Below are 18583 nucleotides of genomic sequence, written 5' to 3'. Positions count from 1 at the left end.
GTGTGAACAAAATCAGTAAAAAAAGGTTTAAATCCTTGCGTCTCCCATGGTTACAGACTACAAACAAACCCAGTGTAGTCTGACCCTGCAGTTTTCCTTTCTTTCATCGGCTCATTACGTCTAAGTTTTAACTCATTTTGCAACGGATCTCGATTCCATTTTCTTGACTTTTCAGTTTTAGCAATTTCAGCCGAAAATTTCCTGCTCTAACAAGTAACAAATGCTGGACTGTCTTCCTCCGGTACATTTCTGTAAACTTATGCAGAATGGAGATCAGTTTAGCCACTTCCTAAATTTTAGAATTTATGATACGTCCAAAAAGAACTCAAGTAGGGAGAATTTACAAGAATTGGCCATTATACACAAGAAGCTTATAGTAGGGTGATGGAAGTGTTGAAGCATCGCACAGCTCCAGGGTATTGTTTGCCTCTCCTTGCCTATAAAAACTGGTGTTAGAAAGTCACAAATTTGAAAATGGGTGGAGCCAATTTTTTGGCACAATTGATGACTGGAAGCTAGACATGTGCCTAATACTTATGCCTCAGAAATTGAATGCAATCCCCTGGCAGTACGGACGATACATGGACCCTTGCTTGAAATGCAGGTCCTATTTGCCCCCCATTGTCTATATGGTTGGCAGAAAAGAGTTGTATTCGGTCATTTACACCAACTTCATTGACTAGTGGCAAGGTATATGCATCTACAAGGCTTCTCTTAGCGGTCATGCAAGGAATGGGAGATAAGCACCGTCATTTTAAAAATCAGCACTAAGGGAGTAGACACAGATGGAAAGGTAGGACAGACATGGACAGTGACCCCTAAAGCTAGTCCCTCCCCCCCCCCCCCCCAGCTGTGCCTACCTAATCCCCCATCCTACCCTGTGATAACACGGAGACACAGGACAAGACAAACACAGAAGAACGTGTGTACAGATATGCAGATAATGCAGTACAAAATCACAAGGTAAATGAATAGTCAGAGATCCACCGTAGACTCATAGCAAGAACTAGCAAACCGAGATATCAGAGACTAGAAAGTGATTGGAGTCAGGATTTCTGCACAATCTTAATTGGCCAATGCATTTTATAGTATGAGGAACAGGTTTTTGTAACTTTCATGAAATGCAGGATGTGCCACAAAAATATCCTAAAAACCGGCTATAAACCTGTTCCTCATACTATAAAATGCTTTGGCCAATTAAGATTGGGCAGTCTATCATCAAAAAAATTCTGATGGTAGATGTCCTTTAAGCCCTGGCACAGATGTTACAAGGGCCCCAGCTATCTTACACTTGAAGGGATTGTCCACTTTCAGCAAATAATTGATATTGTTTGTGTAAGTAAAAGTTATACAATTTCCCAATATACTTTATGTATTAATTCCTCATTGGTTGCTACATCTCTGCTTGCTGTCCTGCTATAGAAAGCTTCTATGTTTACCTCCAGCTGGTAGAAATCTGGCCCTGGTCATGTGATGGACACTCAGGTACATGAGCCATTAGTATCACACAAATGTAATTACTCTCTGTGATATAGCGGCTCGTGCACCTGAGTGTCCATCACATGACCAGGGGCAGATTTCTATCCACTGGAAGTAAACATAGAAGCTTTCTATAGCAGGACAGCAAGCAGAGATGTAGAAAACCGTGAGGAATTGATACAGAAAGTATATTGGGAAATTGTATAACAAACAATATCAATTACGTTCTCCGTCGAGGATTCGGTGCTTTTGGCGATTCACTAAGGTAGTGCGCCCGATGTCCACCAGGTGTCGCTGCTGCGCTGAAGTCCGTCAGAGTTCGCTGGAGTTCACCAATCCTATCCTGGGTGCAGGTAAGCGCGTGTTAAGAGACACATTTAAAAAAAAAAATAAAAATTCCGAATCCGTAGGGTTTTCCACGCCCCCTGATTTCCATCGCGTGCATGCCGGTGCCGATGTGTCACAATCCGATCGCGTGCGCCAAAAACCCAGGGCAATTTGGCGCAAAACGGTAATTTTCGGGAAACGCGACGACAAATAGCGATTCGGGCCCTTAGTAAATGACCCCCAATGACTCCATGTTCCTTTTTTTGCCATTTTTGTATTATCAGTGTATAATCCATTGCAAAAACATGAAATGCATCTTGTCAGTTTTTGTAAAAACAGAAGTCTGGGAAATGATTTCACTAGATTCTTACAACCCCTTGAAGGGTCACATAAATGTGTTATCTAGGAAGTTATCCACCAATGTGGACCACGTGACAATGACAAATGTGTGACACATCGGGGGTCATTTACTAAGGGCCCGATTCGCGTTTTCCCGACGTGTTACCCGAATATTTCCGTTTTGCGCCGATTGTACCTGAATTGCCCCGGGATTTTGGCGCACGCGATCGGAATTTGGCGCATCGGCGCTGGCATGCACGCGGCGGAAATCGGGGGGCGTGGCCGAACGAAAACCCGACGTATTCGGAAAAACCGTCGCATTTAAAAAAAAAATTGTGTCGCGAAAATTTCACTCACCTTTATCCAGGATAGGCCGGTGTATTTTTGATATTTATTGAAGCATCTTGATAAATCTAATCACAAAGTTTCCATGAGTTGCCATCTTAGCGCTGCCTGGAGATGTTATTCATGAATGCTGGCACCACAAGCCACCAATCTATAAAATCCTTATCTTCTCTGTTACATGTTGGATCTGTGCACCTGAAAGCCTCTGGGGCCTGGCTATATCCCAATGGAGAACCCCCCCCACACACACACACACACTCCGAGATCAATGCGACGATAAGGTTTTATTTTGGAAGTTTCCAAAAATTATATTGTGACTACATACGAATGTCTAATGTTGCATGGCCTGAAACTGGGGAAAAGTATCCAGCGAGGAGGAAATAGACGTCAATAGTTTCTATATGTCCATAAAACATGTAGTCAAAACTTTTTGGAAATGGCTACAATTTATTGTTGCGTTGATTTAGTTGTGCCTGGTGTCATTGTATATCTTATGTGTATGGGGGATAAACCCCACCTTTACCATCCGGCCCAAAACTGGATAATATACAGATGGTCCCCTACTTAAAGACACCTGACTTATGGACGCCCCCTAGTTACAGACGGACCCCCCTGCCCCGCCCCCTGTGACCTCTGGTGACCTCTCTGGATGTTACTATAGTCCCAGACTGCAATGATCAGCTGTAAGGCGTCGGTAATGAAGCTTTATGGATAATCCTTGGTCCCATTACAGCAAAAAAATTTACAAACTACAATTGTCACTGGGGCCAAAAAATTTTGTCTGTATCTACAATTATAAAAGATACAATTCCAACTTACATACAAATTCATCTTAATAACAAACCTGCCTGTAACTCAGAGAAGGTGGGAATATTTGCTGGTAAAATTATTCTAAGCCAACTCACTAATGAACATCAATTTATCCCCAGCGAAAAATTTTGTGAGCGCCACCTCCTTCATATAAAAAGGTTTTATTTTCTATAACAGTTACTTGTGTGGCTGCCGGTGACAATTGAGAACAACTTTAATACAATAAAACAAGGAAGGAGCGTTTTGAGCCTGATGAAGAAGCTCCGTATGAGCTCGAAACGCGTCTCCTTCTTAAATTGTCACAGGCCGCCACACACTGTAATGAAAATGAAAACATTTCTATATGAAGGAAGTGGCGCTCACAAAATGTAAAACTGTATGTTCAATACTCTGGTGCACTCTTCAGATCAGTGAGGCAAACTGCACCACGTGCATACTGGTCATGTGGTGTCACACAGGTGCACGGCTTGTTATATCTCTGGTCATGTGATGTCACACAGGTGCACGGCTTGTTATATCTCTGGTCATGTGATGTCACACCGGTGCACGGCTTGTTATATCTCTGGTCATGTGATGTCACACAGGTGCACGGCTCGTTATATCCCTCTGAAGGTAATCAGAGCTGTGTTATATAACAAGCCATCACATGACCAGGGATATAACGAGTTGTGCAGCTGTGTGACATCACATGAACAGGAATATAACGAGCCATGCACCTGTGTGACATCACATGATCAGGGATATAATAAGTCGTGCACCTGTGTGAAATAACATGACCAGGGATATAACGAGGCGTGCACCTGTGTGACATCACATGACCAGGGATACAATGAGCCATGTACCTGTGTGACATCACATGACCAGGGATATAACGAGCCGTGCACCTGTGTGACATTACATGACCAGGGATATAACGAGCCGTGCACCTGTGTGACATCACATGACCAGGGATATAATGAACCTTGCACCTGTGTGACATTACATGACCAGGGATATAACGAGCCGTGCACCTGTGTGACATCACATGACCAGGGATATAACGAGCCATGCACCTGTGTGACATTACATGACCAGGGATATAACGAGCCGTGCACCTGTGTGACATCACATGATCAGGGATATAACGAGCCGTGCACCTGTGTGACATCACATGACCAGGGATATAACGAGCCATGCACCTGTGTGACATTACATGACCAGGGATATAACGAGCCGTGCACCTGTGTAACATCACATGATCAGGGATATAACGAGCCCTGCACCTGTGTGACATCACATGACCAGGGATATAACAAGCCGTGCAACTGTGTGACATCACATGAAAAATGACACAGGAAGTGAGCAATTAAGCTTCCTATAGTATGACAGCAAGCAGAGATCTAGAAAACTGTGAAGGATTGCTAACTTTTTATTACACAAACAATATCAATTATTTGCTGAAAGTGGACGACCCCTTCAAGTTATGTCTCTTAATGACGGAAGTGTCGCCCTAGAATGTGACGTGTTATACATGAGCGGTGTAGATGACGCCTGGAGGAGCGCTGGAGAGGAGGATTTGGTGTTGGGCTCTGATATCTATATTGCCCTCGCTGGTATCTGAGTGTAATGTAAATGTTTTGGAGCAGGGAGTGAATGGGGTTAATGTGAGCCCTATAATGGCTGACGGGATCCCCCTGTAAACATTGTTGTTGGCCCGTTGCCCAGTGAGTGTTTTTAATTAGTTGATCCACATTTGGTCTTGTAGCCAGCGCTGTGTAACTTCTCGCTTTCCGTCACTCCCTCATCCGTCCTCTCGCACTCTCCCTCATTTTTTTTTTTTTTGCTCCAATAAAGTCAGAGTTTCATTCAGTCCAAGTCTCTATTCTCCCATATGAGGGGAGTCTAAAACCATCAGACCCCAAAGGAGCCCAAAACCCAGATCCCCGCATCCCCCCCCTTCTTCATCTCTCCCTCCTTTCTCCTTCTACGTGAGAGGCAGGAGGAGTTCAGGAAGAACATAATCTCTGCAAAAACCCAAGAAGAAAACTAAACCCCACTCCCTGAGGCCCCCCAAGAGCTAGCAATCCATCGGGGCCTCTGGGGGTGAGAGATCAAAATGGAGGGGAAACTAATTCTTCTTTCTGTGTCTCTTTGCTGCATGGGTTGGATGCCAGCCTGGGGACAGGTGGAGAAGGTCCGGGTGATGTTCACACCAATGATCTGTCGTGTGCACTGCGTGGGCGACCGCTGCACCAACCATTGTGAGAGAGGGAACATGACCACCGTCTACAGCGATGACACCGCCGGGAGCCACGGGGAGAACAGATTCCGAGCCTGTGAGTAGCACTCCATGTATCATGTATAGTATAGTAGTAGTATAGCATTACTATATAGCCCAGTATCATGTATAGCCCGGTATTACTATATAGCCCGGTATCATGTATAGTATAGTAATAGTATAGTGTTACTCTATAGCCCAGTATCATGTATAGCCTGGTATTTCTATATAGCCCTGCATTACTGTATAGCCCTGTATCATGTATAGTATAGTAGTAGTATAGTGTTACTCTATAGCCCGGTATTACTATATAGCCCAGTATCATGTATAGCCTGGTATTACTATATAGCCCGGTATCATGTATAGTATAGTAATAGTATAGTGTTACTCTATAGCCCGGTATCATGTATAGCCCTGTATTACTGTATACCCCCATATTACTATATAGCCTGGTATGATGTATAGCCCGATATTACTATATAGCCCGGTATTACTATATAGCCCGGTATCATGTATAGCCCGGTATTACTATATATCCCTGTATTACTGTATAGTCTGGTATCATGTATAGCCCTGTATTACTCTATAGCTCGGTATTACTATATAGCCCGGTATCAGGTATAGCCCTGTATTACTATATAGCCCTGTATTACTGTATAGCCCTGTATCATGTTTAGCCCGGTATTACTGTATAGCCCTGTATTACTATATAGCCCTGTATTACTGTATAGCCCGGTATCATGTATAACCCTGTATTACTCTATAGCCCGGTATCATGTATAGCCCTGTATGTTGTATAGCCCCATATTACTGTATAGCCCGGTATTACTATATAGCCCGGTATCATGTATAGCCCTGTATTACTGTATAGCCCCATATTACTGTATAGCCCTGTATTACTGTATAGCCCTGTATTACTGTATAGCCCGGTATTACTATATAGCCCGGTATCATGTATAGCCTTGTTATCACTGCTTTGGGCTGAGGATGTATACATATATATATATATCATGGTGCTAATAGTTAGCCACAAGTGTTGACTCACAGAAAGGAGCTGCAGACTTTTACATTGTTGCAAAACTATTTGTAAACTTTTAAAGATTGTAGTTTTGATACAGCGAATGTCAGGGGGGGGGGGGAGGGTTATAGGATGCGTAAACATTAACAGCATGGGGCTCAGTATAGACGGATGCAGATAACACGGTAACATTGTATGTTAGACGCTCCCCTATTCTACATTCTTTATAGGATTTGGCTCGATGCTTCACCCCCTTTTTTTAAAGATGTTTTACAAAATATTTCAAGTAGGAAGTAAAAAATGTTGTTGCACAATGAATTGGAAATGTGGGATGTGCTCCGCTACAGGGTTTCAGTTTAGTGGATGAGATTATAACAAGTTTTGCTTTAAAGATCATTAAAAAGTAGTTTACAAACTAGTCAGAGGGAGAGAACCTTTACCTAATGTGACATCTATTCCCACACATAGTGGGCGATGGTCACTATAAGAGAACTAGAACATTCAGCAGATGGACACGTGATACTTGGTTACATTGATTCTACAGGCAGCATGTTATAGAAAAGGAGGAGCTTAGGACATCATAGTGTCCTATCTGCAGGCAGCATGTTATAGAAAAGGAGGAGCTTAGGACATCATAGTGTCCTATCTGCAGGCAGCATGTTATAGAGCAGGAGGAGCTGTGCAGATTGTACATAGTGTCCTATCTGCAGGCAGCATGTTATAGAAAAGGAGGAGCTTAGGAGATCATAGTGTCCTATCTGCAGGCAGCATGTTATAGAGCAGGAGGAGCTGAGCAGATTGTACATAGTGTCCTATCTGCAGGCAGCATGTTATAGAGCAGGAGGAGCTGAGCAGATTGTACATAGTGTCCTATCTGCAGGCAGCATGTTATAGAGCAGGAGGAGCTGTGCAGATTGTACACAGTGTCCTATCTGCAGGCAGCATGTTATAGAAAAGGAGGAGCTTAGGAGATCATAGTGTCCTATCTGCAGGCAGCATGTTATAGAGCAGGAGGAGCTGAGCAGATTGTACATAGTGTCCTATCTGCAGGCAGCATGTTATAGAGCAGGAGGAGCTGAGCAGATTGTACATAGTGTCCTATCTGCAGGCAGCATGTTATAGAGCAGGAGGAGCTGAGCAGATTGTACATAGTGTCCTATCTGCAGGCAGCATGTTATAGAGCAGGAGGAGCTGAGCAGATTGTACATAGTGTCCTATCTGCAGGCACCATGTTATAGAGCAGGAGGAGCTGAGCAGATTGTACATAGTGTCCTATCTGCAGGCACCATGTTATAGAGCAGGAGGAGCTGAGCAGATTGTACATAGTGTCCTATATGCAGGCAGCATGTTATAGAGCAGGAGGAGCTTAGGAGATCATAGTGTCCTATCTGCAGGCAGCATGTTATAGAGCAGGAGGAGCTGAGCAGATTGTACATAGTGTCCTATCTGCAGGCACCATGTTATAGAGCAGCAGGAGCTGAGCAGATTGTACATAGTGTCCTATCTACAGACGGCATGGTATGGAGCAGAAGGAGCTGAGTAGATTATACATAGGGTCCTACCTGCTGGCAGCATGTTATAGAGCAGGAGAGGCTGAGCAGATTGTACATAGTGTCCTATCTGCAGGCAGTATGTTATAGAGCAGGAGGAGCTGAGCAGATTGTACATAGTGTCCTATTTCCTGGAAATACATTACAGAGCAGGAGGAGCTGTGTCCTATCTGCAAGAAGCAGATGGAAATATGTTATAAAGCAGGAGGAGCTGAGTAGATTGCACATAGTGTCCTATCTGCAGGCAGCATGTTATAGAGCAGGAGGAGCTGAGCTGACTGTAAAGTGTCCTATTTGCTGCAAATATGTTATAGAGCAGAATGAGCTGAGGAGATTGCTCATAGTGTCCTATGTACAGGCAGCATGTTATAGAGCAGGAGCTGTGTCCTATGTACAGGCAGCATGTTATAGAGCAGGTTTCCTGTAATGAGATAATAGTGACAGATGAATGTCTGCTCACATCCCTATCTGACTAAACCTCCACTCCTCAGGACTGACAGTGACATTTCCATACATATATCAGCAGCTCTTCTTATCTGTTACACTTGTATCACTTTGGTGCGATGCCACTTTAAATTCCGACCATGTTCTGGCTGAAAGGATTTCCTCAACATCCTCCCAGGAATTTGGGTTAGTGAGCGGCCTGGGCGCGTGTAGTGCAGCGATATGATGTCATGCAGGATGTTCATGGAAGGTTACACGGGATAATGGATGTGAAATAAACAAGATGGAAGAATAATGAAAGGTTTCATTCCGCTCTGACAATCTCACAATAAACAGCTCTCATATATATGAGCGAGTACAAGTCCAAACCAGAGCCTCATTTCGGAAGGTATTTGGAAAAAGTATGGATTTACTTATCTGCGGAGGTCAAGCGCAGTTCATAAAGTACAGATTGAAACATCCCTCATATTATAAGGTGATGAAACGCGTCAGGTGACATCTATATGTAAATGTACAATAGTTCTGCAGAACTTATCCATGTAGCCCATAGCCAACAAGAAGTCTAATGTTTCGACATATTGGTGCTCCAAAGAATAGGATCTATGATATTACTAATGCACTTAAGTGACCAAAATCACCATTCTCGATGGTAAAACAGCAAACCCCTTTAAAGGGAACCTGTCACCAGGCTATACCCTCAGGTAGGGTATGAAATGTCCTATCTAGCATTCTGTCTTCTATATTCAATCTTGCCAGTTTACCAATGCAAAATCACCACCAAATTCACGTGCAACTGAGCAAAGATGAGTAACTTTTTGTCTGAGATCAGTCACTTTTAGAGGCTGGATAGAGAGTATCAACTCAGATGTCCATATCTTGCATATAATCCCATGCTTTTGGTATAATATTTAAAGGGGTTGTCCAAGACCTTAAAAAAAATATGTGGCCGGGAAGGGGCTCCCGGTCCCTCCCAGTGTTCTGCGCCGCCGCCTCCAGGGTCGTGCCCCTGTTTGTTTACAGGGGCACGGAAGCTGTGCCCATGTGGCCAGCTACGCCCAACCACCCCCATCTCAGCGCATGATACAGCACTCCCAGCCACATATCATTTTTTTCAGGTCTCGGACAACCCCTTTAAGGAAACCTGTTGTCACATTTTTCGCAAATACAGCCAGTGACAGGTTCCCATAGAGCCCTATTAACTAAATGCCACCCTACTTGCACATCCCCATAAAATCAACTTTATTATCTCACCTGGCTCCTTCAGAGGGGGTGTGTTCTGCTCCATCAAGTCCAACTACTCCTTCCCATGTCTCCTTCTCACAATTCAGCACTTTATGTCATGTGACCAGCGTGATGTCATCTACTAACTACCCACTAACTATTGCAAAATCCACCCCATGTATGTATCTGATCACATGAAATCACAGCAGCATCCACAAACTTCTACTTCTTCCATGTCTCCATGGAGGCATGCAGTGACTCCATGTGATTTGATACATAAATGGAGAAGACTTTGCATAAGTTAGTGGGTAAAGGACCGTAGATGACATCACCCTGGTCACATGACGTGCAGTGCTGAATGGTAAGAATGAGGCAATGGCTGGGGCTGCTGGACGTGAAGGACACAACCTCTCTGATTCCTGATGAATCTGGCTGTATATACACATCACACACACACATACAGCATATACACACCCAATAGATGCTGGGCCCCCTGACACTGCGGGACCCATTGCATCTGCTATGGCTGCTGCCCCTGTAGTTACGCCCCTGTCTGCTATGAATGTTGGACCAAACCTTATTAATATTATTGGGTATCCCCTGCTTGTATTACTAGTAAAGTGATGTATTATGTGTAAGTGCTATATATCCGCTCCATGTCATAAATTAGTGTTTAATGATTCTGCTCTCTTTCGGATAGGACAGATGTTTCATATTCAGCCCATGGGGAGGGGGGGGGGGGTGTTGTACAAAGTTGTTCTCTAACTATTGCAAAATCCACCCCATGTATGTATCTGATCACATGAAATCACAGCAGCATCCACAAATTTCTACTTCTTCCATGTCTCCATGGAGGCATGCAGTGACTTCATGTGATTTGATACATAAATAGTTACGCCCCTGTCTGCTATGAATGTTGGACCAAACCTTGACGTGGTGGATGTGGACCCGAAGCATCTCACATTATTATAATGTTGGAATTGGGGTTATTAATATTATTGGGTATCCCCTGCCTTTATTACTAGTAAAGTGATGTATTATGTGTTGGTGGTTGATATCCGCTCCATGTCATAAATTAGTGTTGAATGATTCTGCTCTCTTTCGGATCGGGCAGATGTTTCATATTCCGCTCATGGGGGGGGGGGGGGTGTTGTACAAAGTTGTTCTGCATATTCCTTGTTTATACAAAAATTGACATCTGGTTTCCTGCATTGCTGATATCATCCCGTCCTCTGTGATGTCTGATCTGATTACAGGCTTCATGGTGATACCAAACAGAACCGAAATGCAAATGTCCCATTGTAGGACACAACATAGAAGACATTGGGGGTCATTTACTAAGGGCCCGATTCGTGTTTTCCCAACGTGTTACCCGAATATTTCCGATTTGCGCCGATTTTCCCTGAATTGCCCTGGGATTTTGGCGCACGCGATCGGTTTGTGGCGCATCGGCGCTGGCATGCACGTGACGGAAATCGGGGGGCGTGGCCAAACGGTAACCCGACGGATTCTGAAAAACCGCCGCATTTAAAAAAAAAAATTGGTCGCACGGGCCATACACACATGCACCACGCTGAAGACCATGAACTCCGGGGCACCTCAGCGGACTTCGGCGCAGCAGCGCCACCTGGTGGACATCGGGCGCAGGACCTTCATGAATCACCGGAAGACCCGAACGCTCGTCAGAGAAGCCGCCGCTGGAACGGGAATGGACCAGGTAAGTAAATGTGCCCCATTGCATTAAGGACTGTTTCTCGTGTCCATTAGTACCTTTTAATATGATGTATTGGTAAAGTATTAGCCCCTGCAGTATATTCATATATATACAGAGTTACTGATAAGGCAGCTTAGATACAGCAGCAAAACTCTATGTATAGTAGAAACCTGTGTAATGGCAGCTTAGATACAGCAGCTCAACTCTATGTATAGTAGAAACCTGTGTAATGGCAGCTTAGATACAGCAGCTCAACTCTATGTATAGTAGAAACCTGTGTAATGGCAGCTTAGATACAGCAGCTCAGCTTTATGTGAAGTGGATGCTTACATCATGGCAGCTTAGATACAGCAGCTCAACTCTATGTATAGTAGAAACCTGTGTAATGGCAACTGAGATTCAGGGTGATGCCACACATGGCGTTTTGAACCCGTTTTTGGTCCGTTTTTTAAGCAGTCTGTTAAAAAACACCATGCGTTAAAAAAAAGATAATTGGTAAAACCTGTCAAAAATGGATGCTTTTTCAAAAAACGCATGCATTTTTTAACGGACTACTTAACCTTTTCACGACCCGTGACGTAATAGCACGTCACGGGTCGGCCGCGGGTGCATGGAGAGGGCTCACGCGCTGAGCCCTCTCCGTAGCCGGTAAGTCTTTGCTGCATATTGCAGCAAAGGCTTATCGGTAACACTCGCGATCGGTGCCAGCACCTCGACCGCCGCTGGCAATGCTGCCGGCGGCTTCAAAAGGATGGCGGCGCGTGGGCGCCGCCATCTTTTCGAGGATCGCCGCTCCCCGTGACGTCATCGGGGAGCAGCGATCCGTCGCCATGGTAACCTCGGGTCTCGCGAAGACCCGAGGCTACTTCGGGTTAACCCATACATTACAATGTGCTATCAGTGCACATTGTAATGTATGAGTAGTAAAATCCCCATATACTGCCATACTGTAGTATGGCAGTATATGATAGGATCGTGCAGACCCCCTAGGGTTAAAGTACCCTAGGGAGTCTGAAAAGTACTAAAAATAAAAAAAAGTTAAAAAAAAAAAATTATAATAAAAAACCCTAAAAACTCAAATCACCCCCCTTTCCCTAGAACTGATATAAATATAAATAAACAGTAAAAATCCTAAACAAATCAGGTATCGACGCGTCCGAAAATGCCCGATCTATCAAAATATGATAACGGTTTTTCACTGCGTTTAATCCCATAACGGAAAATCGCGCCCAAAGTCGAAAATGGCACTTTTTTTGTCATTTAAAAAAATTAAAAAATTCTATAAAAAGTGATCACAAGGTCGAACAGTCCTAAAATTGATAACATTGTAAACGTCATCAAAATCCGCAAAAAACGGCACCACCCACAGCTCAGTACACCAAAGTATAAAAAAGTTATTAGCGCCAGAAGATGGCAAAATCCCCAAAAAAAATTTTGTACAGGAGGTTTTAATTTTATTAAATGTATGAAAACATTATAAAACCTATACAAATTTGGTATCCCTGTAATCGTACCGACCCAAAGAATAAAGTAGACGTGTCATTTGGGGCGCACAGTGAAATCCGTAAGATCCAAGCCCACAAGAAGGCGGCACAAATGCATTTTTTTACCAATTTCACTGCATTTGGATTTTTTTCCCGCTTCCTAGTACACGGCATGGAATATTCAATACCATCTCTATGAAGTGCAATTTGTTACGCAGAAAATAAGCCGTCACACAGCTCTGTACATGGAAAAATAATGATTTTTGATCATAGGGAGTAAAAAATGAAAATGAAAAAAAAAAAAAGGCCAGGTCCTGAAAGGGTTAAAAACGGACCAAAAACGGGTTCAAAACGCCATGTGTGGCATCACCCTTAACAGCTCAGTTCTACGTAAAGTGGATGCATGGCAGCTTAGATACAGCAGCTCAGCTTTATGTGAAGTGGATGCTTACATCATGCCAGCTTAGATACAGCAGCTAGCTCTATTTTAAGTGAAAACCTATATAAGGAAGCTTAGATACAGCAGCTCATCTCCATGTATAGTTGATCCTTACATAATGGCAGCTTAGATACAGCAGCCCAGCTCTATGTATTGTAACAACTCCTATAATACTGTATGTACCGGCTGTACATAGTAAGAGGTGATGACGCTCCAGTCATATTCACCAAAGTCTATTCTGAATGTAGTGAGAATGAAGTAAAATGAGAAATGCAAAAAGTCTGACAGATTGCATTATATATTGAGTCAGATTAGAGGATTCTTTGCTTAAAGGGAACCTGTCACTTAAAGTAACGCGTATTAAGTAAACATACCTAATGTTATCCCCGATGCCTGAAAAGTTCCACATTTAGTTTGTAAAGTTAAATCACCATCTGATGCCAATCATCGTCTTCTCTCTGAGCCCTCAGGGGGATGTCACACAGCGTTTATAGTCCGCTTTTGGGCGGTTTTTAGATGCATTTTTTACCATCTGAAAACGCTCTAAAAACGCCCTAAAAACGCCATGTGTGACATCACCCTCATTCATCTAACCCCTCAGGGTGCAGTCACACGTTGCAGATAAAACTGCATTGCAATCAGGTTTGAGGGGGTTTTAGGTGCAGTTTTGTCAATTTCACAGGTGAAAGACATGAGGTGAACGGGTGAATTTGATTTTGAAGGAGAAAATTTGTTCCACAAATGTCATTCACCTGTTGATTTGATGTCTTTCACTTGTTAAAATAAGTCGTAGCACCTAAAACCAACCCAAAACTAATTGCGATGCATTTTTAACTGCAACGTGTGGCCGCACCCTTAATTGTCTTCACCAAGTCACAGAGCCGGCGTGTGCATGATGTAGCCATGTCCCAGGGGTGTGTCCTGTGAAAAGGAGTCCTCCCCACATTCCAAAAAACAAAAACCACCCACCTCCCTCCAAGCTTCCCCCCCCTGTATGCCATTCTAATCTGCCCCGGCATCGCCATGCAGACATGCATCCATCTGTGCATGGGCCGCACTGCGCCCGGGCAGTGAGGCGGGTATGCAAATCGCTTTTTTCCTGAGGATGGGAAACCGCTCCTCACTGGGCACACCCCTTGGACACGGCAGAAGTGAGAGAAGGGTAAACTTTGATATGAGTTTTCGTTTTCGAACCAAAAAATGCCTGATGGGCCCCAGTGCAAAGTCTGTGCCGGGCCCCCGACTATAATGTAGGGTTTATAGTAATAGTCTTCTCATATGGGAAAGTGACACCATAAGGGCCCCCTAAACCTCTTCGGCCCTGGTGCGACCGCAACCACTGCACCCCCTCAAGTTACGCCCCTTCTGTGGTGCCTGGATACTTCCGAGCAGTGGTTTTGGTAAAAGCAGATCTAATGGAGCATTTTTTGTCAAAGGGGTTCTCCATTAAAACCTGTGTTACAGAATATATCACATATTTACCGTACAATAGGGTTCCCCATGGCAGCAGTGGTCCTCTCTAGACCTTCACTCTATAGACTGGGAATAGGCTCATTTTATAGAATTATAAATCTGATTTTGAGACAACGTTACCTAAACCTTGAACCCAAAATTCAGGGAGGTTAAGCTTTTTGGAACACTTATGTAGCGTTTTTATTTGGGCACAGCTTCTAGGTGGCTTTTTGGGGTACGGCTCTTTGTGAACCATAAGAAATTGTTCCACCTAGAGATAAGCACAACACCAGGAACAAGGGAATGACATATGAAGAAAAATCTTCTATTCTTCCATTATTCTATTTCTTGCAGAAATAGTTGATTAAAAAGCACATGAAGGTCAAGCCCTCGCGTCTCACCATCTGCCAAGTTTTGCTCAATTGTGAGGGATCTCGGCCAAAACAACTCAGAAGTTTGCACTGTAAAAAAAGAAATGCTACAATTTTTGTGTGAGGCCTCATTGTTTTCTTCTGAGACCACGATGTATCATTTATGAAAGTTGCCATTGTCCAGATATTGCTATTTTGTTGAGCAGATGATCCTCACCTCAGTTTTCTCTGATCCTGCAGAGGTTGTGCCAATGTCTGGAGAGGTTCGCTATGATATTTCTAGAGGTCACGTCCGCTCATAGAGAGGGGTCAAGTTACTCCGTCTCTAGTCAGACCAAAATTATGTTAATAAAGAATGGAGTACGTTAACTTGGCTGGAAAATCCCGTCTCCAGATGTAATGAACGTCAGGTGAGAGGACCATCTGCAGGTCTCAAAGCACATTCCATATAAGTGAAGGTCACATCATGGCAAGGAATAATAATTCAAACACAACAGACACATTTTAAAGGGAACCTGTCATCAGGAGCCTTTTTCCTGGCTCCCCCAAGTCCCCATAGAGAATAATGTGCACATTGCCAAAGTGTCTTTATAATAAAACTGTCTCTTTCCGATAAAAAGAAAAGTTAGATGAAAGTTCCCTTTTCTCTCTGCAGAGCTGTGTCCCGTGGGAGTGGCCAGTGTGCAGCTTCTCCGCCCTTGGGAAACTCTGTCATGTGTCAATTTCAAATAGGAGGGAGATGGTTGTTTTTTAAAATTTGAAATAGACACATGAGTTTCCCGAGGGCGGAGTAACCGCTCCTCACTGGCCACTCCCACGGGACACAGCTCTGCCGAGTGAAAAGTGAACTTTCATCTAACTTTTCTTTTTATCGGAAAGAGACAGTTTCATTATAAAACCGCTTTGGCAATGTGCACACTATTCTCTATGGGGACACAAGGGAAGCCAGAGAAAGAGCTCCTCATGACAGGTTCCATTTAAGTGCATAAATAACTGGCATATTCTGAAGACGCAGACATCTTTTGCATTCCTTGTAGACTTTTACCAGTTCCATGTCAGCTCTGGCCGTATCTTCAGATTCCTTGAGTCACATCATGGGTCATGGACAGCCGTACTACTGTAGACAATGAAATAAGTGTGGCTGGAAGGTTTTGGCCCCCTCTCTTGTTCCCACGACCATATTTTTAGGAGAGAGGACTAGAAAAATATGCTCCAGTATTGATGTATTACAAAGTCACCTACTGCTAGGCCAAAGCCCAAGCCTGGGCCATGGACCACCAGGTATCGAGTCACAACCAAACAAATAATCCAATACTCCCCTATAAAGGTTTCCCGTGCAGAAGTTCTCTTCTCTGTCGCAGCTCTCAGTTCTAAAGCCAGCAGGCACAATGATGTCATCACAACGTGCCTGTAGCCTTCACAGTCGTGCATATTTTGGGTAGAGAAGAGGAGGAGGCCGCTGGCGAGTGCCAGATTTCAAGGCACAATGGAGGGAGGGTGGTACTTACCTTTCCCCATTCCCCCTGCAGCAGTCCTATCCTCTGCTTTTCTTGGTGTTATAGCTATGCGCTCGGTTCTCAAGCCGGAACGCATGATGATGTCATCATATAGCGTCTCAGAGGAGAGAACTGCTGCAGAAGGAAAGGAAATCATAACGGGGCATTATACTATGTAGTCAATAAGGGGTGCAGTTTAGAGCATTGGGGCAATCAAATGGTGGTGATACTATGTTGGGATTAGGTGTAAGAGCGAGATAGCGATTTATTTTTCAACTGGAATCATGTCGGGGGCATCCCCACTGGTTCCTGGGAAAGATTTTGTGTGCTGCTGGTCTCTGGTTACAAAATGGTTGGAGACCACGGCTTGTACTCATAGCAATGCTGATAGTCACTCACCTTTAACATGAGGGTAAAGGCACTTAGTATGATAGCACAGGGGGATTGCACATAGATAGGCTAAAGGAATTACACTCATCCATAAAGTTGATTAAAATTGCTTTAAGATAAGTGAATTTCAATTCTTCATAAAGTTGGGGTAAAGAGTTTTAAGATATCTGACAGATATTTAGGATGATTGGCAATTATGTGCTAAAGCATATTCAATAATCCTAAACCTCTTTACCCCAACTTTATGGAGGAGTCAATAAGCTGTCACACATAACTGTGCTAAGGAAATATCTTTCATTCATAAAGTCTATGTAACAAGATTTAGGATGATTGAATATCTTTGAGCACATGACTGTGCTATGGAAATATCACTCATCCATAAAGTTTAGGAGGTAAAGAGGTTTATAATGATTGGGAATGTTTTAGCACATATCGGTGCTTCTGTCACAGATCCTAATCCTCTTTACCCCAACTTTATGGAGGAGTCAATAAGCTTTAACACATAACTGTACAAAGGAAGTGAATGGTAGATACAACGTATCAAACTTAATGTTAGATACAAGTCCTATTTTTTCCCTGGGACAATAGGAGGAAACTACTAGTCCCCAAAAATGTTTACTTGCAGCCAGTCATTGGGGGAGATCCCTGATTACAAAAAGGTTGGGCACCACTGCTATATTATTAGGAACACATTGAAGCTATCAGTATCAGTCCAGTGTATATTCATGAGAAGTAAAATAGTTTGTGTTCATGATGTGATCTGCATTGTCTAGCGACCCTTATCTCTGGTCCAGTTCTCTCTATGCTGGTAGATAGACCCCTAGCTGCTGGCACTCCCTGCCCCCTCCCCTATGCTGTGACACCACGGTTAGCTTTTGTCTGTCTTGTTGCTAGCAAGATAGAATTCAGCAATGGTTCTAAAAAGTTAGGAAGGGGGAGGGGAGGATAATAAGAGCCAAAATATGTAGGAAAATAGTCAGATTAATTATAAAGTTTCTTCTTTTCAATTTTAATGTTGATATCTGCCCAGTTTGTAAATGACCATTTAAACAGACAAGATGTGAGAGGTGTCAGATCGTCTTTAAGTTTTAGAACCCCCCCCCCCCCAGTCAAATGTACAATACAATACTTTTCTTATAAGGATGGAAGGGTCTTTGTGGCCCCATGGACACCCCAGCCTGGATGCGACTATAACCCCTGCGACCATTGCAGTATGATGTCTGAATCCACCTAAATATAACATCGAAATGAATGGGCACAAGATACATCTGTTAGATTCTCAAAGTTCAATTTTCATGTTTTGGGTGGGAGGAGGTGATTAGCAGGAGAAGGCTGGAGCTGAACTCTTTATATTCCCAAAATCGATAATGAGGCTGAAATTTCGGGCGAGAAATCAAATTTCCAGTATCCGTATAAAACATGACTGAACTTGTTTGAACCCTCCACC

At 43.5% G+C, this 18583-nt stretch overlaps 1 protein-coding gene and 1 long non-coding RNA gene across 2 annotated transcripts in view; one reads left to right on the top strand and one right to left on the bottom strand.

Annotated features, from left to right (window-relative positions):
• LOC140076634 (uncharacterized) overlaps positions 1-18583 on the bottom strand; it is a 161658-nt gene that overhangs the window by 67707 nt on the left and 75368 nt on the right. The gene's annotated exons all lie outside the window — the stretch shown is intronic.
• LTBP4 (latent transforming growth factor beta binding protein 4) overlaps positions 5150-18583 on the top strand; it is a 69288-nt gene continuing 55854 nt past the window's right edge. Inside the window, exon 1 of the mRNA XM_072123243.1 lies at positions 5150-5615. Within this exon, the coding sequence (XP_071979344.1) occupies positions 5396-5615 (220 nt within the window). The 5' untranslated portion in view covers positions 5150-5395. The remainder of the gene's footprint in view (positions 5616-18583) is intronic.

The sequence above is a fragment of the Engystomops pustulosus genome, chromosome 9, assembly GCF_040894005.1.
Source record: "Engystomops pustulosus chromosome 9, aEngPut4.maternal, whole genome shotgun sequence".
Classification (NCBI taxonomy): domain Eukaryota; kingdom Metazoa; phylum Chordata; class Amphibia; order Anura; family Leptodactylidae; genus Engystomops; species Engystomops pustulosus.
The sequence above is the reverse complement of the archived record's forward strand: the minus strand, read 5'-3'. Positions and strand labels throughout refer to the sequence as shown.